Consider the following 24,509-nt stretch of genomic DNA (forward strand, 5'->3'; position numbering starts at 1 on the left):
CGCGTCTGCGCAGGACGGCCGTAAATCCAACCAGTTCCTCTGTTTCTTCTGCCTCCCGGCTTTGGATTTTACCGTCTGTCTGAGGTGGAAGACGTCGTGGAACCGGGAGAGTTTGGACTCATATATGGTGAAACACTCCTCAAATACTCCTCCAAGGACACATTTTCAAATGGAGAGTACATCCAAAATACACATTTGAAGTACTCTGAGGTACTGTGAAGTACTCTGGAGTCCACTGTTGTTACGGTGGCCCAACCCTTGAACGGTACTTGACCACAACCTGGGCAACAGCAGCTTGACCACAGAGATGACGATGTGGGGCTTCTTCTCGTGGACAGAGGAGGACAGAGAAGATCCAGAAGGAGTCCATCGGACGGCGTGTCAGATGTTTTGGAGAGAAGGTCGGAGACGCCAGACTGAGATGGTCGGGATGGTCAGATGAATAATATTGACGAAACGGATTCCTCATGCTGGTAGTGAAGCAGCTCAATGACCTCCATGCAGAGCGTGGACATGGAGATGTCCCACGCAGAGGTCCACCACCTCTGACGGTGCCTTTCTAAAACAGTCAGATTCATTCAAGTAAAAGAACAGCCTATAAATGTGTCCCTCTGTTCCTCCTTCTCCTTCTCCATCCACCCGACCATCTCCGCCGTCCAGATCGTCCGGGACCGCGTGGACGCCCACGTCTCCAGGAACCAGCTGCTGTGGAACTCCCTCCCCGGCGGCCTCTATGCACTCCCCCAGTTCTCCGCCGACCCCTCGCAGTTCCCCTTTTACTACGCCGTTCTGGGTAAGTTCTCGCCGCCTCGGGTGGAGGCTCTGCTCTCCAGGAGCTCAAAGGCTTCTTGAAAGCATCCAGCACCAACGGGAGCGCACCAGATGGGAGGTCTTTGGGAGGCGGGAGAGGTTTTTGGCAACAACGATGCCCTCGTGTGTGTCTGCAACACCGAGCGGGAAGATGGACGGGAACATGAAGCACGTTAAGAGATGAAGAGCTGAAGATGGAGAGGTTCCTTCTCCCCATCTTCATTTCTCATGTGTCCATCTGAGGGACAGAACATGTTGAGATAAAGGCAGAATGAGATGGTTTGGAGATGGACGGAGAACATCCGGGAGGATGCTGAGGACAGAGGAAGACCAGAGAGGTTCATGGATGAGGGGAGGAGGACAGGAAGGTAGATGGTCTGAGAGGAGAGGACTCGATGGAGGCAGATGATTGAAGGCCAGCAACCCAAAGGAGAAGAACTCCAACTTTGGAGCCTCCAAATTTGTAGCTTTGTTCCCCAAAAGATGTAAACCTTAATACAACAACCCCATTCGACCGCAGTTCAGTCATTCACCCGAGGAACCCTGAGCTCCGACCCTCCGCCCCGAAAGCCCAGCAGGTACCCGGCCGACCGAGCAGGACCCGGAGGTCTGACGACCTTCTCTGCAGAACCGGGTCTAATCTGCCTGTTCTAAAGGACGAGGCCTCCTGTCAATCACGGCGCCGCTGTCGTGAATCCCGCCAAAATAAAAGGGTGGCGGGCGTCTCGGCGTCTGCGGCTCCCTCGGAAAAGGAACGGGGAACAAAAGTGTTTTGTTTTGTGTGAAAACAAGAAGCCCCGTCCTGTTAATATTCATGTATTCATAGATTCCGCGGAGCGATCGCTTAGTTTTGTCAGAACCCTGGAGCCGGCTGGCAGCCTTGTTCCCTCGCGAGGGAGAAGAAGGAAAGCTTTCCCACAACCTGAGGGGCGTTCACTGTCTGCTGGCTTCCACGGAGCGTGACCTCCATGTCCTGCGCAACGTCCTCCTCATCCGCCGCTCAAACAAACAAATGCTAGCGCGTTTAGCCGCCCATTAAAAGGGACAGCAGCGCGATGCAGTTGGCGCTGTTAGCGCCCCCGTCGCCCCTCTGTTCACGTGTCCAACTATTCCCACATCTGGACAATGTAAGGTCTCTGGTGGAGGTGAAACTGCTGCATGTGTTCGGACTGGGGAGAAACTTGGAGAAATCCGGAGAACCCTGAGGAGCCCCACGCAGAAGAACATGGTGACCCCACACAGGAAGGCCTCCTGTGGGACTCCAAGCTTCTCGCTGTGAGGCCACAGCGCTAACCGCTGCGTCGCTTTGCCGCCCATTTAATCGAGGGCTAAAAGCGCCAGCCGTCTCCTGCTTGGGGTTCCTCGGGGTTCTCCGGGCTCCTCCACAGTCCAAACACATGCAGGAGGTTCACCACAGACCCCGCATGAGTGAACGGGCGACTGGTTGGATGTCTCTATAGGACATTTGAACCGAGGGGCGATAGTTGTATGCTTCCATGTGACAGCTGGGATGGGCCGCAGCCCCGGATAAGCGGTACGGATAATGAACGAACGAATGGTTATAGATCCGTCCTCCGAGGCTCGGGTCATGGTCCCGGACCTCAAGCTGTTTTCGGAGAACGACCCCTCCGTCTCCAGACGCTCCCCGTTTTCACGCAGCATTAATGGTCGGGAGGGGGCAGGAGGTGGCGGCGGTGGCTCCCGGACCCGCCGGCTCTCTAATCTTGATTTAAAGGCTGTCTGGTTCCATCGGCCGGGCCAGAAATCTCCGTGATTCCCCCGTGAGAGCGTTTTCACACCTGAGCGAAGGCGCAAACGCTCGCTCTTCCAGCGGGCAAGCTGGGGGTTCAACGCCCGGCCGAGGCGGCCGCTCAATCCCCCGCAAGCGCCCCGGATGGGCCCATTAGCGCCGAGCGTGGAAGCTAAGCTGGGAAGGTGCCGTGTAAGCGGACACCGTTTACCGGACCTGGACTTTTTTGCAAACGTGGACGTTCGGGGTCTTTGTTCTGAACGGGGAAGAAACAGCGTCGGCTCCAAATGACCCCTGATGTTTGAATGAGAGGGTGAATGATTCTACGCCTCGAAATGACATGATTATGATTGAGTGAGTGAATGACACGTGAATGACACGTGAATGACACGTGAATGACACGTGAATGCTTGTATGTCTCTAAATATATGCATATTTATGTCACTGTATGACTTTGGTGTGAGAGGGTGAATACTTGTTTGTCTCTATGACATGAATGAGCTGGTGAAAGGTTGTATGTCTATTTTACATAATAATGAAAGGATGAATGCTTGGAGGTCTCTAGATCATTTTGGCCGGCGGGCCACATTTCTTATTTAATTTTTAATGCATGGACCAACTCTGTCTCATGCTAATTAAACAAAATGAAAATTGCAATTTAAATATTCACATTTTTTGGCATTTTATTTCAACTTTAAGATCATTAATGATCATATAGATGTGCTGGCATTGTTTTGTATGTAATCATCCATACAAAATTAAACAAAAAGAAAAAAATAAGGATTTTCCAAATTCAATATTGATTGAAAATACTTATTCAAGCATTAAAAGAAAATAGATTGGCAGGCCGGATAACAAAGTAAAACGGTTCATATGTGGCCTCTGGGCCGTAAAATGCCCAGGTCTACTCAGTCATGGCCAAAAGTTTTGAGAATGACGCAACCACAGAAACATCTGGCAAACATCTCAAAACCCTGAAGGAACAGACTTTGTGAAAGTGTTGCTTAAAAGTTTTGTCCATGACTGCAGATGGTGTGTGACTGAGTGAGTGCTTGGTTGCACACCTGTGACATGAATGAGTGAATGGTTTCTGTGTGACCGCTGGGTGGGAAGGTGAACGTTTCTGTCTCTAAACAGCATGTGAACGAGTGAGTGTACGCTCGTACGTCTACATGACCTGAGAACGAAAGGGTGAACGCTTGTATGTCTCACAAAGTGGCCTGTGATTGACCAGAGTGTCTCAGCCAATCACAGCTGAGGTGAAACCCTGACGGACTGACTGACTGAATGAATGAATGACTGAATGAATGAATCTTTCCAGAGCAACATGAGTTTGGTTTCAGCACTAGCAACTCTCATGCTAATTCTAATCTCTCCGTCCCTCTCCGGACGCCCCGGTGAACTCGGCGACAGGAAATGGACTCCGAGCTCGCGGCGTCACATCTTTATTTTATTTCATTTTTTCGTTTCTCACAGACAGGAAGTGCTGCTGAAAATCTACAGTAGTTTACAGAATGGTCCTTTCCGGGGAGGGGTCACAGGTCACAGCTCAACATGGCGGCCCAGGAGGAAGTTTGTTTGAGTGTTTTTAGTCCGCGTGAGGCGTCCCGACCTCCTTCCTCCAGCTTCAAATAGAAAAACACACACACTCCTCTGAGTTCTCCAAGAAGTTTTTTTTTCTTGTAGAATCCATGCAACACGTCCCTCTGCGTCCGTGTTTTTTTTTTTTTTTTTTTTGTTGTGTGTGAATCCATGCAGTCCACACACACACAGACACACACACACACACACACACACACACACACACACACACACACACACGCCAGCGTTTCCCAGAAACCTGGTTGGCTGGTTCAAAGCAGCTCATCAGATGACACTGGTGTAATAGCCGTTGTTATAACAACGTTATCACAATGTTATTACCACATCATCAGAAATCAGCAAACCCGAGCAACTGCTTTGAGCCGGTCGAATCAGTTTCGGAAAATGGCGGCGTGATTGTGAATGTGTGATTTTATGCATAGTCAGCCACACACACACACACACACACACACACACACACACACACACACACACACACACACACACAGAGTTTTTTTCATAGATCTACACAGTTAAATGCTTTACATGTGTGAGTGTCCTGGTTTATTTATCTTTTTAAAAGTGTGGTCATCGTGACGCACGTCTGCGAGCCCCCCTCTCCACGGCGGCAGCGCTCTCCTACAGCCTCTCGATGTCCCGGTACTTCTTCCTCAGGATGGACACCTGGTCCCTGAAGAGCACCGGGTCCAGCCTGGTCTGGGAGTGGACCAGCGGCATGAAGCCCAGCCAGTGGCTGAAGGCGTTCACGCAGGTCTGCCGCTGGGTGAAGTGGTCCGGGTCGGCCCAGCGGGATGCCTTGGAGCCCTGGGTTCACACACACACACACACACACACACACACACACACACACATGGGTTTTTAACTCACTTCACTTAGCATTCGCAGCTCTACACATTGCCGGCGGCGTTAACTAGTAGTGGTGCTAATTGGGAAGTATCTATTTTTTTATGTACAATGAGGGCAAAACCTGGTCGTCATTAAAATACGTTCGCAGGTCCAGATTTATTAAAAAGGCACGAACTCCAGCCGAGGAAGAGGAGGAGGAGGAGGAGGAGGAAGACGTGCTGGGGGAAAGGGAAGGGAGAATAATGGCGGTCTGCTGCGCCGCCTTCACAATTAAGACATTAATCACAGAGTCCGAACTGCAGAGTCATCGTCCTGCCTCTGGTCAAGCCATCAATCAGAGTGTGACGTTGGTCTGGCTGCACACACACACACACACACACACACACACACACACACACACACACACACACACACACACACACACACACACACACACACACACACACACACACACACAGATATGGGGATCTCCCGCAGAGAAGGTCAGGGCCGGCTGGAGCTGCAGACTCTTCAGACCTGCTCGATGACTTGGATAAATAGTAAATTCTATCTCGCCCTCTTGAACGCTTGGCTGCTCCGGCTGTGACCACTAGGGGGCGCTGTTGAGTGGCATCGTGGCTGCTTAATCTGCGAAGCGTTTGCTTTTCCTGCATGGCGTTATCTCTGGGATTTCAAAGAAAGGTTAGATCTTCCTCCTCACAGGCAGCAGGTCCGTGGTGGGTTCCTGCTTCCTGTGTGTCTGCGTGGGGTTCCTCAGGGTTCCTCGGGGTTCCTCAGGGTTCCTCAGGGTTCTTCGGGGTTCCTCGGGGTTCCTCAGGGTTCCTCAGGGTTCCTCGGGGTTTGGCGGACATCCGACATCCAAAGTCCGGCCGAATGCGACCCGTGTTCGAATTTACACCGGCCCGCAGCCTCAGACATAAAATCAATACAAAAATCAAATTTGGTTCAGCCGCCTTTTTTTTCTATTTCGTATTTTTGATCTGAGTCTAAAATTGAACTTTCTCCTTTTTGAAGGAGGAATTCATGCCGCCCTCAATGACTTGCACTCCTGAATAATCACTCTTAGTGTTATTTTCCTGTTTACAACTTTTGAATTTAGAAGTTCATAGTGAGCATTTAATGGTGTATAATATGCAATGTTTCAAATTAACCTAGATATGTTTCATTTTTTTTTCCTGTCAGACTTTTTCTTTATTTTATGTGGTATTCAAATACAAAATACAGCATGATTTGGGTAAAAACTTTAGATTAAAAAAGAAAAGTATGCCATTGCAGCCAAAAATTAACAAAATAGTTTGTTTTCATTGAACGTTAATGTTTCAAAGAATGTCGGGCCGAATGGTGGTTTTTTCCTCAACAAATGTGGACCTTTTTGAAAACCTTTGGACAGCCCTGGTCTACCTGGTCCAGACTTGTGGTCTACTTGGTCCAGACCTGTGGTCTACCTGGTCCAGACCTGTGGTCTACCTGGTCCAGACCTGTGGTCTACCTGGTCCAGACTTGTGAGGGTGAATGGTTGTATGTCTGTATGGCGTGTGAAAGAGTGAATGTCTGGATATGAATGAGAGGGTGAATTTAGTACGTCTCTATCGAACAGAGGATGAACGTTGTTTTGCTATGTGATTTGACTATAGGATTTGTGAAAGAGTGAATAGTTGTAGATGTCCATATGTGGTGTGAGAGTGAGAGAGCGAATGTTTGCATGTGTGAGAGTGAAAACTTGTACATCTTGATATGAAATATGAATGAGTGAATGAACGGTTGTGCGTCTGTGGAGGACGTATGAGTGAGTGAGTGAGTGAACGTTGTCACCCGATGAATCGCAGCCTTCACTGCAGGACGAGCCTTATAGATAATGAATGAATGAGTGAGTGATAAGAAACAGAATTTACTAGCAACATGTGTCTTTTCTCATCAGATAAAGTGCCTCTTTCATTTTGAAAATGCTGTGAAATTGTCTTCTGGTCATTTCATAGAACACCTGTAAACTCTCTGGGATTAGTGTCATCTTCTGATGTCATCTCCTCCTTCTGATGTCATCTCCTCCTTCTGATGTCATCTCCTCCTTCTGATGTCATCTCCTCCTTCTGATGTCATCTCCTCCTTCTGAGAGCTCGACACGTTGCTGTCAAACGATGGCAAGATGTCCTCCTCTTCCTCTTCTTCCTCCTCTTCCTCTTCTTCCTCCTCCTCCTCTTCCTCCTCCTCCTCGCGGCTCTACTGCTTCCACATCGATGAGTTATTCTCCAGTAATTCAACAGGGAACATCTGCGTCTTTTTTTTCTCCCTGGCAAATTTATGACTTTAATCGGACTTGTTTTTTTTTTTCTTTCTCTTATTTTCTTTTGCTCACGACGTCCTGAATATGCCGTGGTGGGATTATATCCATTTATAATAAATAACCAGATGCAGCCGGGGACCGGGCCATTTCCGCTGAGGCCCGTCGGACATTTTGGACTAGATGTCTTCATATGGAGGCGTTCAAGGCAGTTCTGTAAATGTTTCATGAGGTGACGGGAACTTTTTATGAAACTGGAAAACTAGGAAAGTACTGAGGTTTTACTGTGATTCATTCTTTCATTGGCTATGCTGCCACTGGGCGGGAGTTGGGGTCGACATATGTAGGCATACGGACTTTCATCCTAGACGATTCAGGGTCTCCAAAGTACCTCCTGCAATGCACTCTCCCCCTGGAGAACCCTGAGGAACCACAGGAAGGGATCCAAGCAGGGACCTTCTGGCTGCGATGTTGCAGCAGAAAAAGAAAGGAACGTGTGGTTGCACGTTTTTACCCAGGGAGCTTTTCTCCTTAGGTTTCTGTTGGAAAGGCAGGAAAATGTCCCAGGAGAAAGAAAAGAAAAAGACTTTTCAAAGATTCATCGGTCGGAGCTGTTCGGCTCCTCGGAACGCCATGAATTCATTTTTCCATGATAAATAAAGGCCTCCTTAATTCACATTGTCTCGCCTCCTGAGACCGGACTCAGTTGCCACGGTGACATCACCATGATATCATCTTTTCTTTTTGGTCCAGAGGCATAAACTGCTCTGCGATAAAACTCTTTCACGCAAACAGAAACTCCCAGTGGTGATTTTAAGGAGAACGATGGAGATATGAGTTATGTTTAATTCATAATGTGCATCCCATACACAGCCACATTGTTATTTTATTTATAATAATTATTAATAATAATGATACATTTTATTGTAGACCCCTTACTCTTATTATTGTTATTATTATTAATCAATGGCCATTAAATTGAAGACAGAGAAATGCCCCCCAAAAGCTTTTTTGTTACTTGTTTTTGATTCCTTTTCATTTGGAACCGCGGCAGAAGGCTAACTGAGAAGCGGAAAGAAAAGAAAAAGGTGGTAAAACTAAAGCAAAAAACAAAAACGATCCGAGGAAATATGACTACAAATCCCGGTTTGACTACAAATCCCACAAACCACCGCGGCCAAAACACTTCCGGCGTCTCCCGTGCGATGCTAGTCACAGCGACGCTAGCTCATGTCGCTCCCGTTGGGTTTACAGTTGCTATTTGGACGTTTCGTTTGCTAATCGGCTGAAATACACTTGGAAGGCAATGAATGTAACGGCTTTTCAAAGTGGACAGGAGAAACCAGGGATTTTGCTGCCGGAAACCGTAAGCATTAGCTGCCGATGCCTCGGGATCGTCATCGCCACCGGAAGTCACTGATAACGTCCAAACTTACACATATACATTTTTCTTGTTTTACGTTTTCGCTTTGATGAAATTAAAACGTTATTGACGAAATATGTATAATGTTGTTGCGCACCTGGCTCATCATGGTTTCCTTGTACTGCTTCTTCTGCGTGACTTTGATTGGCGGTTGCTTGGTAACGGCGGAAACCAGGAAGTTCATCAGGATGTCCTCGCAGTTGGCCATCCGGTCCACCGTGGCCCGCAGACCGGAAGGGACGTAATGGGTAAACAGGAAGTGGTAATATCTGAGGGAAACAGGAGGAGTTTAAACGTAAGGAAAAAAAAAAAAAAATATATATTTTATTCTGCAGGATAGTATAATAATGATTCAAATGTTTTGTTTTTTTTTTCGCTCTTTTTCTTTTCTTTTTGTGGATGCCACACAATGTTGTGAAATCACATGAAATCCTTTCTGTAAATTGACAGGAAAATGGTGGCAAAACGGAAATAAACCACAAACAAATTAATTAAAAAATATATTAAGTAATAAAAAATGGAATAGAAGGAGAGGTGACCATTAAATAGCTTAAAGTGTACAAGAAAAACAAAACAAAATATAAATTGAAAGGAAAATGAAATAAGCCACCTTTAAAACTAAACTTTTCCATGGAAACACAATTCTCACATAAAACAACAACTGCTATGATGTAAATTAATGTCATGAAAATAGAATAGAATGAGGTCAGGATCCCCGGAGTCTCTGGCACTTCTATTTTGAAAACCATACAGCGTCCTCCAGCTCTCTGTGCTTCTCTTTCTTGTTAGTCTCTAAAAGGGTTGAACCTCCGGACCCGGCGACGGCAGGGCTGTTCATCAGGATGACGGGACATTTCAAGTCCCAACGGAGAGCAACAGCCCGACCAGCACCGCCTCCAGACCCCAACCCTGGTTCAGTGTCCCTGCGGCTCTGAGACGGCCTCCTGTTTCCTGCACCGAAGGACGACTGTTAATCTGCTTTAAATGGAGCGGGAGGACGGCGGACTGATGGACCGGGTCACGCAGATGAAGGATATTTACACATGAGGTGATTCTTTCATGAAAGTCAACCTTTTTAACATTTAATGTCCCTTTGGACCAACACAGACAATGAATAATCGTGGAGAAAAAAATCGATTGGTTGATTTACATCGAGATATTTTATAATGTCTGGATTTTCACATTGTTCTCTATTATAACTATAGGTTTAAGTATGCATGTATATGTATGGATATGCATAAAATAAAATTTTGATAGATCACTTTATTTATAAATATATATATAAATGCATGTATTATAATAATATCGACAATTTTAATGAAAACTATAATCATGAACATTTATATTAAAATGTATTTCTGAATATAGAAATTTTAATAATAGTAATAGTACTCATAATAATAACGAGACATGATTTACATGAAAATTCTGTTGAAATATTTTAAAATATGCACATTTGTTACCATGACAACAACAACAAAAGCAATAATTATACAATTCATTCTAATAATATTGTCATTGTTTTATAAACACATGCTATACACAGACACTATTGTATATATAATATAATAATGTGGTCATTGTAAATACATATATATGAATAAAACCATAATAGTAATTATAATTATCATCATTATAATAGAGAACAATGTAGTAATCCCCAAACAGGCCGGGTCAGCACAAGATACGATACAAATAAAAAAAAAAAAAACGTATTTATTAACAGTAAATATCAGACTCGTCCGGCCTTTGCTTTGAAAATAAAACCAGCTCTGACGTTGTCTTGCATTTCGTGCACAAGCCAGTTTTTCCCTCGTAGCTTCAGGTCCAGCTCATGTCCACAGTAAAGGCTAAATCACAAAGCCAATCCGTGTCACTCAGCTCAGGAACATTCTCAGGTGTTCTCAAGTAGCTCCAAAAATGAAATAATCTCCTGTTTGAGCTCCCACATTCATTCATCTGATCATTCAATCATTTACATCAAGTATGAATCGTGTGCCAGATTAAAAAGACCAACGGGCCGGATGTGGCCCGAGGGCCGTAGTTTGCCCACTCCTGGTGGCCAAACCATGTTTCTTTTATTTTTAAATTCTTTTTAAATGTATTGAATATGCAGAGGCACGGGGGAGGTTCACCTGTGGTAGAAGGCGGCTCCAGTCAGCACCATGGAGTATTCGTTGGTCCACTTGGAGGTGTAGCCCCAGCGGGACCGGCCGCCGTCCCAGTAGTGGCTCCTGGCCGGGTAGCCCACGATGCGTTCAGGGAAGCTTTGCCACACGATGAAGGCAAAATCCACCTGAGGGAGTCCAGGAGGAGGAGCGGGAGAAGAAGAAATGTCAGGAAAGGATTCATAAAAATGAAAGAACGAATGAAATAACAATCTGGTTATTCACAGCAACCTGTGTCTTTGTGGCCACCAGTTCTTGCTCTTTTCATGTGAATGTCTTTTTGCTGACTGATGATTTTTTGTTTCCGCAACATTTAATGTTTTTTCGGCTCTGATTTTGTACTTTCTCATTTTTTTATTGTGACTTTGTTTGATTTTTAAATGACTGAAACCTTTGCGATGTCTTTCACTTCATTCCTTCCTTTCTTATTACTATTCTGATGATGCATCATTATTAAAAATCATTGTTTTTGTGATGATTCTTTTTCAACATGATGAATCTTTGCACATGTAATGACTATTTAATATAATCATTTTATTATATGTTCGATTATTCTTTGTTTAAATAATGATTCTTTGATAAAATGATTATAATATTTCTGTACAATCAATCTTTGTGGATCACATGACATTACTTTGTTAAAAAATGATTCTTTATGAGAGTAATGATTTTCTGTCAAAATGATTATGATTATGTTTCTAAATAATGATCCTTTATGAAAATAACAAATCTTTGTAAAAATAACAATTCTGTATTGAAATTATGATTTTTTGTTAAAATAATGGTTCTTTATGGAACGATTTCTGTGAAAATAATAATTCTTTATAAAAATCAAGTTTCTTTATGATTTTTTTTGTCAAAATAACATTAGTTTTTCTAAATGACGATTCCTTGAAAAAAAAAGTTTTTCTTTGTTTTATGTTAAAACAACAATTCTTTATGAAAATAGCGATTCCTTGTTAACATAATAACTTTGAAATGAAATAATGATTCTTTGTAAAAACAGTGATTTTTTATGAAAAAAATGCTTTTCCTGAAAATAAAGATTCTTTGTTAAAATTATGATTCTTTATAAAAAAAAGGATTTTGGGGAAATAATTATTCTTTGTAAAAAATCATGATTCTTAATGAACATTTTTTTTTGTCAAAAATAATGGTTGTTTTTCTAAATAAAGATTCTTCAAAAAAAAAGATTTTTTTAAAACTAATGAATGTTAAAACAATGATTGTTAAGGAAAATAACCCTTTTGTGTTAAAACAACAAATTTTGATGAAAAAAAGCTTTTTCTGAAAATAATGATTCTTAGTTAGAATTATGATTATGAAAAAGTGATTATTGTGAAAACAACAATTCTTTGTAAAAATCTAGATTCTTTATGGAATTTTTTTGTCAAAATAACATTTTTTTTTCCGAGTAATGATTCTTTGAAAGTATTTTTTTTTTTTGGAAACTGATGACTTTGTTAAAAAAATGATACTTTATGAAAAAAAAAGATTTTGAGTTAAAACAACAATTTTTTTATCAAAAAAAGGCTTTTTGTGAAAATAATTTTTCTATGTTAAAATTATGATACTTTATGGAAAAAAATAATTTTGGGGGAAAAAAGTCTTTGTAAAAATCATGATTCTTTATGAAAAAATATTTTTCTCTCAAAATAACTGTTTTTCTATATAACGATTCTTTGAAAAAAATTTTTTGAAACTAATGACTGTTAAAACAATGATCTTTTTTATGAAAAAAGATTTTTGTGAAAACAACGATTCTTTCTAAGAATAATGATTCCTTATGAACAAATACTTTTTAAGTCAAAATAACTTGTTTTTCTAAAAAAGAAAAATTTTTTTGGATACTGATGACCCTGTTAAAACAATGATACTTTAATAAAATAAACGTTTTTGTTTTAAAACAACATTTTTTTTATGAATAGAAAGCTTTTTGTGAAAATAACGATTCTTTGTTAAAATTAAGATTCTTTTTTGAAAAAATTATTTTGGGGAAAATTATCATTCTTTGTGAAAATCATGATTCTTTATGAAAATTACCATTTTGTGTCAAAACAACAATTATTTATGAAAATAGCGATTCCTCGTTAAGATAATGACTTTAAATAAAATAATGATTCTTTGTAAAAACAATGATTTTTAATGACAAAATTGATTTTTGTGAAAACAATTCTTTGTAAAATTCAAGATTCTTTACGATTTTTTTTTTTTGTCAAAATAACTTTTGTTTTTCTAAATGACATGAAAAAAATGTTTTTTTTTGAAACTAATGACTCTGTTTAAACAATGATACTTTATGAAAATTGCCATTTTGTGTTAAAACATCAATTCTTCATGAAAATAGCGATTCCTCGTTAAGATAATAACTTTAAAATAACATAATGATTCTTCTTAAAAACAATGATTTTTTATGAACATTTTTTTTTGAAAACAAAGATTTTTTGTTAAAATTATTATTCTTTATGAAAAAATGATTTCATGAAAATAATTATTCTTTGAAAAAATCATGATTTCATGATCACAGTTTTTTTTTTGTCAAAATAATGGTTGTTTTTCTAAATAAATAATTTTTTGAAAAAAAAAGTTTTTTTAAACTAATGACTGTTAAAACAATGATTCTTTGTAAAAATAACCCTTTTGAGTTGAAACAACAATTCTTTATGAAAATCGTGATTCCTCGTTAAGATAATGACTTTAAAGAAAATAATGATTCTCTGTTAAAACAACATTTCACAAAAATATGCTTTTTGTGAAAATAACAATTCTTTGTCAAAATTATGACCCTTGATGAAAAAAAATATTTTGAGGAAATAATCCTTTCTTGTAAAAATCATGATTCTTCATGATTTTTTTTGTTTGGTCAAAGTAATCGTTTTTTTTTTTTTAATCAAAATAAGAATTCTTTGAAAGAATTTTTTTTTTTTTTGGAAACTAATGCCTCTTTGTTAAAACAATGATACTTTATGAAAATAGCCATTTTGTGTTAAAACAACAATTTTTAATAAAAAAAAAGTTTTTTCTGAAAATAACGATTCTTTTTTAAAATAAAGAATCCTTATGGAAAAAAATGATTGGGGGAAAATAATTGTTTTTGTAAAAATCGTGATTCCTTATGATTTTTTTTTTGTCAAAATTGTTTTTCCAAATGAAAACAACAATTCTTTGTAAAAATCATCATTGATAATGATTGTTATATTGTCAAAATAACATTTGTTTTCTATATAACGATTATTTGAATTTTTTTTTTAAACTAATGACTCTTTGTTTAAACAATGATACTTTATGAGAATTACCATTTTGAGTTAAACAACAATTCTTTATGAAAATAGTGATTCCTCATTAAGATAATGACTTTGAATAAAAGAATGATTCTTTGTTTAAACAATGATTCTTGATGAAAAAAAAAGATTTTTGTGAAAACAACAATTCTTTGTAAAAATCATCGTTGTTAATGAATTTTTTTGGTCAAAATACCTGTTGTTTTTATATACAACGATTCTTTGAAAAAAATGGTTGTTTTGAAACTAAAGACTTAAAACAATAATACTTTTTGAAAATAACCATTTTGCGTTAAAACATCAATCTTTATGAAAATAGAGATTCCTTGTTAAGATAATAACTTTAAAATGAAATAATGATTCTTGTTAAAAACTATGATTATTTATGAGAAAAATGCTTTTTCTGCAAATAAAGATTCTTTGTTAAAATTATGATTCTTTTTGGAAAAAAAGATTTGGGGGAAAATAATAATTCTTTGTAAAAATCATGATTCTTTATGAAAAAAACATTTTTTTTGGTCAAAATAACTGTTGTTTTTCTAAATAACGGTTCTTTGAAGATTTTTTTTTAACTAATAACTGTTAAAACAATGATTCTTTAAGAAAATAACCATTTTGTGTCAAAACCACAATTATTTATGAAAATAGTGATTCCTCGTTAAGATAATGACTTTGAAGAAAATAATGATTCTTGTTGAATCAATGATTTGTTTTATGAAAAAAATGCCTTTTGTGAAAATAAGGATTTGTTGTTAAACTTAAGATTCTTGATGAAAAAATGATTTTGGGGAAAATAATCATTCTTTGTAAAAATTATGATTCTTCATGAATTTTTTTTTGTCAAAATAACGATTTTTTTTGTTTTGTTTTTTAAATTACGATTCTTTGAAAGAAAATGTTTTTTTTTGGAAACTAATGTCTCTTTGTTAAAACAATGATACTTTATGAAAATAACCATTTTGTGTTAAAACAACAATTTTTATGAAAAAATGCTTTCTCTGAAAATAACGATTCCTTGTCAAAATGTTGATTCTTTATGAAAAAATGATTTAAGGGAAAATAATTGTTCTCTGTAAAAATCGTGATTCTGCATGAAATCTTTTATTTTGTCAAAATAATGTTTTATTTTCAAAATAATGATTCTTTGAAAGAAAATGATTTTTTTTAAACTAATGATTCTTTATGAACATTTTTTTTTTGAAACTACTATCACAACCTCATAGAATCCAGTCATTTGGTAGCACTTTTCTCCAAAGCGACCTGCAGTGGAGACGCCAGGGATTGAACCCACAACATCATGGATGCAAAGCTTGCGTTCTACCATTGAGCAACACATTCTCAGTCCATCACCATGTCATACTAACATACCACCATATCATAGTTGTAACAAGCCATCATACCATAATAGTATCATTCAGTAATAACATCATCCCATCATACTACCATACCATCATACTATCCTATGATCATACCATTATACCATGTCATCATACTATAATACACACATACCATCAAACTGACACACCATCATACTGTCAAAATATCATCCTATCTTACAGTTATAATATTATACCATCACACTATCATACCATCATACGGTCTTGACATCATACTATAATATTATCATACATCATACTACTATAATAGTATCATAGCATCAAACTATCCTAACCTCATACCATCAAAGTATCACACTATCCTACCATCAAACTATCGTAATGTCATACTATCATATCAATATATCATCATATCTTATCCTCTGATACCACCAGACCATAATGTGGTCATACAATCAATACTATATAAAACAAAATGATTCTTTGTCAAATTAACGTTTTTTTTTTTTTTAAAATCACAATTCTTCATGAAAATAATGATTCCTTGCTAAATGATTCTTTATGAAAATAGCAATTCTTCGTTGAAATAATGATGAAAAACACCTATTCATTAAGATTTTTTTTTGGGATAAAATAATGATTCTTTATGAAAACAAAAAATCTTTGTTAAAATGACTTTAAAAAAAAAAGATATTCTGTTAATATCCCAATTCTTTATGAAAATAACGACTACGTTTTTTCAGAAAATAATATTTTTTTTGTGTGAAAATGATGATTAAAGATCGATTCTTTGTCAAAGTAACGATTCTTTATTAAAATAATGATTCTTTGTTAAAAAAATGATTCTTGTGAAAATAATAATTCTTTATGAAAATTCATTATTCTTTATTAAATATGATTCTTTTGTTTTTTTGTGAAAATGTTGATTGATTAAAATCTTGATTCCATATGAAAATAATGAATATTTAAAATATTTTTGATTATAATAATTATTTTGTTAAAATAATGATTCTGAATAAAAATTACGATTCTCTGTGAAAATGATGATTCTTTATGAAAAGAATAATTCTTTAGTCAAATAATGATTTTTTGTCACAATAGGGATTCTTTGTGAAACGGCTCTTTAATTCAAAATAATGATGCTTTTTTTTTAAATCATGTTTTTTTACGAAAATAATGATTCTTTGTTAAGATGATGATTTTTCAAGAAAATAACGATTCTTTGTGAAAATTACGTTTTTTGTTAAAATAATGATTCGTTTGGAAAATTATTGGTTGTTAAAATGTTCATTTTTCATGAAAATATAGATTCTTTGTTAACATAATGATTCTTTATGAAAATAATGATTCTTCATGAAAATAACTATTCTTTGTAAAAATCATGATTCTTTGATGAAATAGTGATTTTTTTGTTAAAATCATGATTTGTTATGAAAATAACAATTTAATGTTAAATAATGATTCCTTGTTAAAATAACGATTATTTCTAAATAATGATTTTTTTGTGAAAACAATAATTCTTAAGAACTACGATTATTTGATAAAATAATGATTCTTAAATAAAATAAGGATTCTTTGTTCGAAGCAGGATTCTTTGTTAAAATCATGATTTTTTGGTCAAAAAATTATTTTTTTTAAATTAATGATTCTTTGTTCAAATAATGTATCGTTATGAAATTGTTTTCAATATTCATTCTTTATAAAAATCGTGATTTCCTGTGAAAATAATGATTCATTGTTAAAATCCTGATTCTGAATGAAAATAATTATCATTTGAGGAAATAATACATTTCTTATTTAATTTTTTTTCTGAGGGTTAGAACAATGATTCTTAAAAAATGTAATTTTTCTGTGAAAAACTTATTTTTTATTAAAATAATGAGTATTTGTTAAAATCATGATTCTTAATGGAAATAACGATTCTTTGCTGAAATCGATATTCTTTATGAAAATAATAATTCTTCATGAAAATATATATTATTTATAAAAATAACATTCATTGTTAAAATAATGATTTTTTGTTAATACAATGATTCTTTGTTAAAATAATGATTCTTTGTTAAAATAATGATTCTTTCTTGAAATAATGATTTTTTTTTAAAATAATGATTCTTTGTTAAAATCATGATTCTTTACGAATATAATGTTTCTGAAAGTAATGACTCATCATGAATACAATAATTCTTTGTCAAAGTAATGATTCTCTGTTAAAATAATGTTTCTTTATGAAAATAAAGCTTCTTTGTTCAAACAATGATCCTTGTTGCTTGTACAGGATTCATTTTTGCTTGTCTGAGTCTTAGTTCATGAAATAATTCTTCATTGATTAAAATGATTCTTTGGTTTTGTAATGATTCTTTGTAAAAATAGTTATTCTTTGTTCATGTAATGATTCTTTGTTAAACATATATATATATACAGATAAATGATACAGATACGTGTAAATAATCATTTCTTTGTCCTCCCTGATATTGACACATGTTCTTGGCAGTATACACAAATACATCCATGTTCTTACAGGCTTCTGCTGGTCTCTGTAATGTTAGTGTGTTTTGTATTATTAGAAACAGTTCACTAAGATTTGAAAATAATTTTTTTTTTTTTTTTTTTTTGTTTTGTTTTTTCAATAATTTATTTCGTGTGCCTGCTGCCTCCTCGCCACCAGCCGACGCCGGCTGTCGAGCGCGGCGCTGACAATAGGGCCGAGGATTAGCCATATCATGCAAATATGAGTTTGCCTTGAGACATTAATACACCCCTTAATGATGTGAAAATGCATGTGTGTGTGAGTGTGTGTTGGTGTGTGTAAACAACCGACAGGAACCTGATTCTTTGCACTTCTAATGTGTCTATTTTAATTACAGTCTGAAGGAACAAGAGGGCTGTGTGTGTGTGTGTGTGTGTGTGTGTGTGTATGTGTGTGTGTGTGTGTGTGTGTGTGTGTGTGTGTGTGTGTGTGTGTGCGTGTGTGTGTTATGCATACCAATGAATTCTCCAAAGCTTGAATTGATTGTATGAGCCGAGGGTTCAAAAGATCAGCTCTAACTGGGGTTTTTGGTCCTTTCTAGATTTTTAAACAGATTTTTTTTCCCAAGATCATTTCTTGTTCTGTGTTTTAGAGTTCTGTGTTTTCTGTTTTCTATTTTATCTATTTTTTTATTTATAGCATCATTTGTAAAGTTAGTGGCAGCAAGACAGAATGTGTGAATGAGGTGCAGAAACGGGCGCAAGCAAAATATTGATAAATATTTGATCATTCAAGATCATTTCAAATTATACCTCAGTTTTCATTATTCCTTTTTATTGTAATGTCACAATAATTTGTCGATAGATTACTGATATCTTCATTATTATTGTTATTAACCTCATCGTCATCATCAACATCCTTATCATTATTGTTATTTGAATTATTATAAGTATTTTACCATCATGATGATGGTGCTTATCAATGTTACCATCAGTATTATTCCCATATCACTTTCATCATTATTACTCATGTGTTATCATTATTTGTATCATGATTTCATTATGATCATCAGTATTATCATGATATAATTATTATCATTTATTAGCATTATTTGTATCATTATTTCATCATTATTATTAGCATCATCATCATCATTATTATTATTATAAAATCATCCTCATGTATTACGGTAATTAGTAGTATTATTATTTCATTATTGTTGTCATCAAAATTTGCTATTTGATCATTCAAATGTGCTTTTATAATTATGAGTGTTATTATTTCATGATTATCATCCTCATTATTACAATGCCGTGTTTATAGATTCACCGTCTGATTTATGAACGATTCCCTTCTTCATATCTGAAGTGCCTTCATGAGACGTTTGAATAAATGTTTATCAAATTCTGTGATCACATTCAGTTTTGACGCTTCTCATGATTGTGCAGTTTTGCGTTTCCACCCGTCGTTCCGATTCGCGCTTCGGCCGACCAAAGCCCGCTTTCATTACATTTCTGTCATAAAAACCCGCAAGACGGTCAATGAAGAAGAGACGGAGATCCAGGGGGGCTGATCCAAATGCTGATCCTACTCCAGATCCAAATCCTGATCCTACTCCAGATCCAAATCCTGATCCTACTCCAGATCCAAATCCTGATCCAACTCCAGAGCCAACTCCTGATCCAAATCCTGATCCAACTCCTGATCCAAATCCTGATCCAACTCCTGATCCAACTCCAGATCCAACTCCAGATGACAGGAAGGTCAACCGGCGCTGGAGACCGTCAATACTCTCATCACACTAACATACTAACATAATAACATACTACCATAACATGATACTATCATACTCAAATACCATCACACTCTACTAGCAACATACCATGAATGAAAGAGTGAATTTTATTCATCCTGTTCTTATCATTCTTACCGCTACTGGTTTGTACAGCTCTATGTCGAAAAGCACTCTGAATTTAATCTTTGCTTAAATTTAAATTTATAATAATAAATGTGAACGACAACCGACTTTTAAAACAAAAACGACATGCTAACAATGAAATTAATAAGTTCTTCAAATCTTATCTTTGGCTGAATTCTCTTGGTATTTTCCACGTAATTGCCGATTCATGCTTATTTTGTTTGGAAAAATAGTATGAGTACTTTTTCTGGCTTTACGTTGTTGTTTGGTGATGATTCATCCTGCGTCCTTGACTCCACCTGACTCCAGCACCTCCATCCACCGTGACGCTTCTCTCCACCCTCCGCCCTCTGACATCATCATTAAAACGCCGGCTCCCATAAAAGTTTACTTTGCTGCAAACCGTCCTGGGCTTCGATGCCACGCTTTTTTCCCCTCCCTCCACCCCGCGCCATAAAAAAAAGGGATTGAGAACCCGTTAGCGTCGCCGGGGCGACCGTTGGCCGGGTCCCGATCGATAAAATGTTTATTGATCTGAGCGGCCCGGTTGGCCCCGGCGACCCGGCGGTGGTTTTGCTCGCCGGAAAGCCGGATTTGGCGTCGGCGTGACTTCCTGAGGAGAAGATGTGGGGGGAGAAGAACTCCGAGCCCCCTGGTGGCCACGGACAGAAGTGCACGTCGAGATGACGAGTTTCATAATGGGTTTATTTCAAATGAATGGGTGAAACAGGATGGTTTGAGAGGACAGGGTGAACGGTTGTATGGGACGGGATGATATTTAAATGACAGGGTGAACGGTTGTATGACGGATGCAGATCAATAACGGGTAATGAACGGATGAATGAATGAATCTCCCCTTTCTTTCGTACTCGGTTTCAAAAACAAGTCACCTCACCCCCCCGGGTTCCATTAATGGTTTGTCCCGTCTGCGAATCCCCGGCACTTTAACCGTATTGATACCCGCTGCTTTCGCTGCACTTTTCCCTCCAACTTTCCCCTCCCTGCCAAACTTCCAGCTCATTCTAATTTCACCTGATGCTTCCAGATGGTCCTTTGGAGGCCGGGCACACCGCCGCCGCGCCGCTCGCCGCCGAGAGGCAATTGGTCGGTAATGAATAGTATTCATGACTCTGCGTGGACGGACTGCCTCATTCCAGCCGCGATCAATACCGTGTTAAGACATCAGCGCTTCCTGCCGCCGGCCGGCGCCAAACAACGAGCGACGGCTTATGGAAACAAAACTCCAGGACCGCCAGTGACGCCCTCACTGGCAGAAATATTATTATTCATACTGTTATTATTGTTGCCGACATGATGAGAAGAATCATGATCATAACAGTAACAACAATGATAAAAATGATTATTATAATCATTATAATCATGTTAAGAGAACTTTTAGTAACGACAATAAGGGCAACAATAATATTTGTATTCTAATCACAATAATAATGATAAAATCATGTCAAAACTTCTATCAGTAATAACAATAATGATAACGGTAATAATAATGACAGTAATACTAATAATGATGACATCATTTCAGTAATAATAACGACAACAACAGGAGTAATAATGATCAAATCATAGTAATAGAACTTCTATTCCTATTATTATTATTATTATTATTATTATGTCTTAATTATTGTTGAAATTGACCCAAAAAAGGAGGTTTATGGTCAAGGAGGGACAAAGGAATTTAGAATTCTATGGAAACTGTCAAACAGTGTCTCCCTGCCGTTCTATCAGGCGCACTTCATGTACCGGAGGTGCCTGGAGTCGATATATTGATTGAGTGTGACGGTCGTCACTGTGGGCTCCGCAGGTCATCTAGAATAAAACATTTAACTATGTTAAGCATAAAACTATCAGGTCAGGCCGGCGCGGACGACGTCGGTTACTGCACTTGTTTGGACTCGTGGCCTTCGGACCATCTTCTGCGGGGTCTCACCTCATTGGTCGACAGGACCGAGTCCTCATCCAGGCTGAGGACGGCGTCTGTCGCGATGGCGTCGTGGGGGAAGAATCGACTGCTCATTGTCTGCGGGCGGAACCACAGGAGGAGGAGGAGGTTACACATCAGAACCCGACCACGGGGAGCGGCGCCTCCTCGACAGGAAGCTCGCTTGTTCCCGCTCTCTCCTGCAGGAGGTCTCTGGCCTCTACGTTTGGTACGTCAGGAGAAACTGAACGCTGAGCATCGTGGCGTGATGTGAGCGTGGAGGCAGACAGGGTTCTCTCCAAGATCATCTGGACTTCTCACCGGACGCAGATCAGACGTGGATCTCCATCCTTTCATACCCGCATCCGATCGACAATCGTACGGCAGGTCTCGACAACAACGCGCCTTCGGTTCTCGGTTCTCCCGGCGGAGGCGCAAGCTGGCGGACGCTCCCGGACTCAAAGAATACTTTGGCTGAGTCGGGATGAAGTCGGGGCCGAACGAAGCGGCGGGTAATGTGTTTATCCCCTCCTCTGCCGCGTGTCTATCGACCAGGAGTCCCACTTAATGGCCGAGTCTTTATCAATTCCGTGCTTTGCCTAACAGAGAGCGTGGCGGGCCGTGATCCATGAGCCTGAAGAGGGCGGCTGATGACGCTATCGATTTGTAATTAAAGTGTGAATTATTTAACTGTTTTGCGTCGAACGGTCCGGGAGACCGAGCGGCACTGAGAGTTCTGCTGCGAGATGAATGGTCCACAGCGGGGGGCCTCGAGGAGCCGGCGGCGTCCGGGAGGGTTCCTTCGTTCCTTCGCCCGGCGCCTTCAGAATGAGGACGTGAGCGATGGGGAAAAAGGAGCTTTGCGCCCTCGAAGGGCCCGGTGAAATATCGATTCCACGACAGGATGTGATGCCCGGAGTTGCTTCGCCGGCCGGTGAATTCATCTGGTGTTTTAGCTTCTGGACGGAGCGGAGACGCCTGAAGGCAACACCTGCAACATCGTGGACGGGACCCTGATTTCGCCGTCCTTCTACATCTGCTCTGGTCTGACCTGCTCCACAAACCTTCAGGAGACGAAATATCAGCCAACTTCATGGAAGCAAATTTCATGGCACAGACCGAACGGGACGGCAAAAGTATAAAAAAAAAAAAAAAAAAACAAAAGGCGGTGGAATCTCGCAGGGTTCAACCAGAAAAGGAGGGCCGTCTCATCAGCGGACGCAAAGATGGCCGCCAGGAGAGACCCAGCTTTACAAGATGATCTTATTATTTCAAACCATCAAAGATCTGCGACCCGATTCTGCCCCGTAAAGTTTTTGAGGCAGCAGCCAAAAGATGAAGCTCTGACAGCGGCTCCCTGGAGAGTTCCTGGCCGGCGGAGAATTTTCTATTTGAAGTACATGCAGGTTAAACATGGATTCCAAACGAGAGAAAGTCATTTCCTTGCTTTTTAACGTTCGGATTCAAAACGGCGGCGCACGCCATGTTTGTTTTTTTTCCAGTCTAAATGTAAATTGAAATGCGGGACCAGAGGTCAGAGCGGCAGAATATTTGAAGGCGTGTTTGCGGCGCCGGCTGCAGCTGCGAGGGCAGCTTAGCTAATCGCACAACCTACAGTACAGTGTTGTAAGAGGATTACAAAGTTTCCTTCAGTTGCAAAAAAATAAAATAAAAAAGGGAATGCAAGCGCGTCATCATGCGAGGCTCAACACTGGAAGCCTTCGTCGGGACCTTCCTCTCATGTTTGGGTTTACACAGATTCACGCCGACGTGCCGAATAACGGTAAACAAAACTCGGGCGTCATCTTGTCCAAATCTTCTTGTCACGGCAAGCGGACTTGACTTTCTTCACTTGAAGACGTTTCAGCCTCGTCCCAGAGGCTTCTTCAGTCCTGCAGAGATCTGTCTCTGAATACGGTGGACCCTCAATACTTGCAGATTTTTTTTCGTCATTTTGGTTCTCATGTTTTTTTGCAGTATTTAAATTTTTCTTCGTGATGAAATGGCCATATTCTTCTTAACACTAAGAAGAAAAATCAAACTAAAATTCATTTGATAAAATAAATAAGATAGGAGATCTCGTTGTCAGCACGCATTCTTGGAGGAGAAGCTTCTCCGGCACGACATGGACGGCTGAGTAGACCTCCATGCAGGACCTCGGCCGGATGAAGACGTCCGCCGGAGAGGAAGAGGAGGAGAAGCCACAAGAAGAGGAAGAAATGGAAGAGACCGGTCTGGCGCTCCGACGACTTGCAGCGATGACAAACGCAGCAGAATATGTTGCCAGATCGTGAGGACGACACGGTTCGGTCGGTCCACTTTTGTCAGCACGGACAGCAGCGACGGCCTGGAACCAAGTTCCCCAAGAGAAGAACGGCAGTAAAGCGTGTGCGCAGGGAGGACGGCAAACGGAGGGAAGAGGCTCGTTGAGGGCGAATGTTTCTGGAAATACCTTCAAACGGCCACGTCTACTTTGCAAAAAGTCACTTTTCGGGGGGTCTTGGAACGTAACTCGACTGAGGATGCCGTTATGTTAATGGAGGTGTCCTTAGGTAGGGAACGAAAGTACAACTTTTGGGGATTACTTGGATTAGACCCAGAAAAGGTGAAGCCAAACTTCTCAGAATGTGAAACAAGGAGTGGAACCCTGAAGGATCCACCACCAGAAGCAGCCTTCGCTGACCTGCAGC

At 39.2% G+C, this 24,509-nt stretch overlaps 1 protein-coding gene and 1 long non-coding RNA gene across 3 annotated transcripts in view; one reads left to right on the forward strand and one right to left on the reverse strand.

Annotated features, from left to right (window-relative positions):
* Nucleotides 1-3,995: 3,995 nt before the first annotated feature.
* LOC147222526 (exostosin-1a) overlaps nt 3,996-24,509 on the reverse strand; it is a 183,781-nt gene continuing 163,267 nt past the window's right edge. Inside the window, exons 9-13 of one of the 2 annotated variants that reach the window (XM_086166840.1) lie at nt 21,829-21,918; nt 10,845-11,005; nt 8,807-8,978; nt 4,744-4,966; nt 3,996-4,185 (exon numbers count right to left, since the gene is read on the reverse strand). In XM_086166840.1, coding sequence (XP_086022966.1) covers nt 4,781-4,966; nt 8,807-8,978; nt 10,845-11,005; nt 21,829-21,918 — 609 coding nt within the window. In that variant the 3' untranslated portion in view covers nt 3,996-4,185; nt 4,744-4,780. Of the gene's footprint in view, nt 4,967-8,806; nt 8,979-10,844; nt 11,006-21,828; nt 21,919-24,509 lie in introns of both variants that reach the window. The other variant, XM_086166841.1, reaches the window with a different exon arrangement.
* On the forward strand, nt 8,493-11,489 carry LOC147222527 (uncharacterized). The gene is made up of 4 exons (XR_015107675.1): nt 8,493-8,652; nt 8,885-9,004; nt 9,499-9,757; nt 10,826-11,489. It is a non-coding gene; the product is annotated as an uncharacterized LOC147222527 (long non-coding RNA).

This window comes from Fistularia commersonii, chromosome 20, assembly GCF_037954325.1.
Source record: "Fistularia commersonii isolate RoL2024-O1a breed Wild chromosome 20, RoL_Fcom_v1.0, whole genome shotgun sequence".
Taxonomy (NCBI): Eukaryota; Metazoa; Chordata; class Actinopteri; order Syngnathiformes; family Fistulariidae; genus Fistularia; species Fistularia commersonii.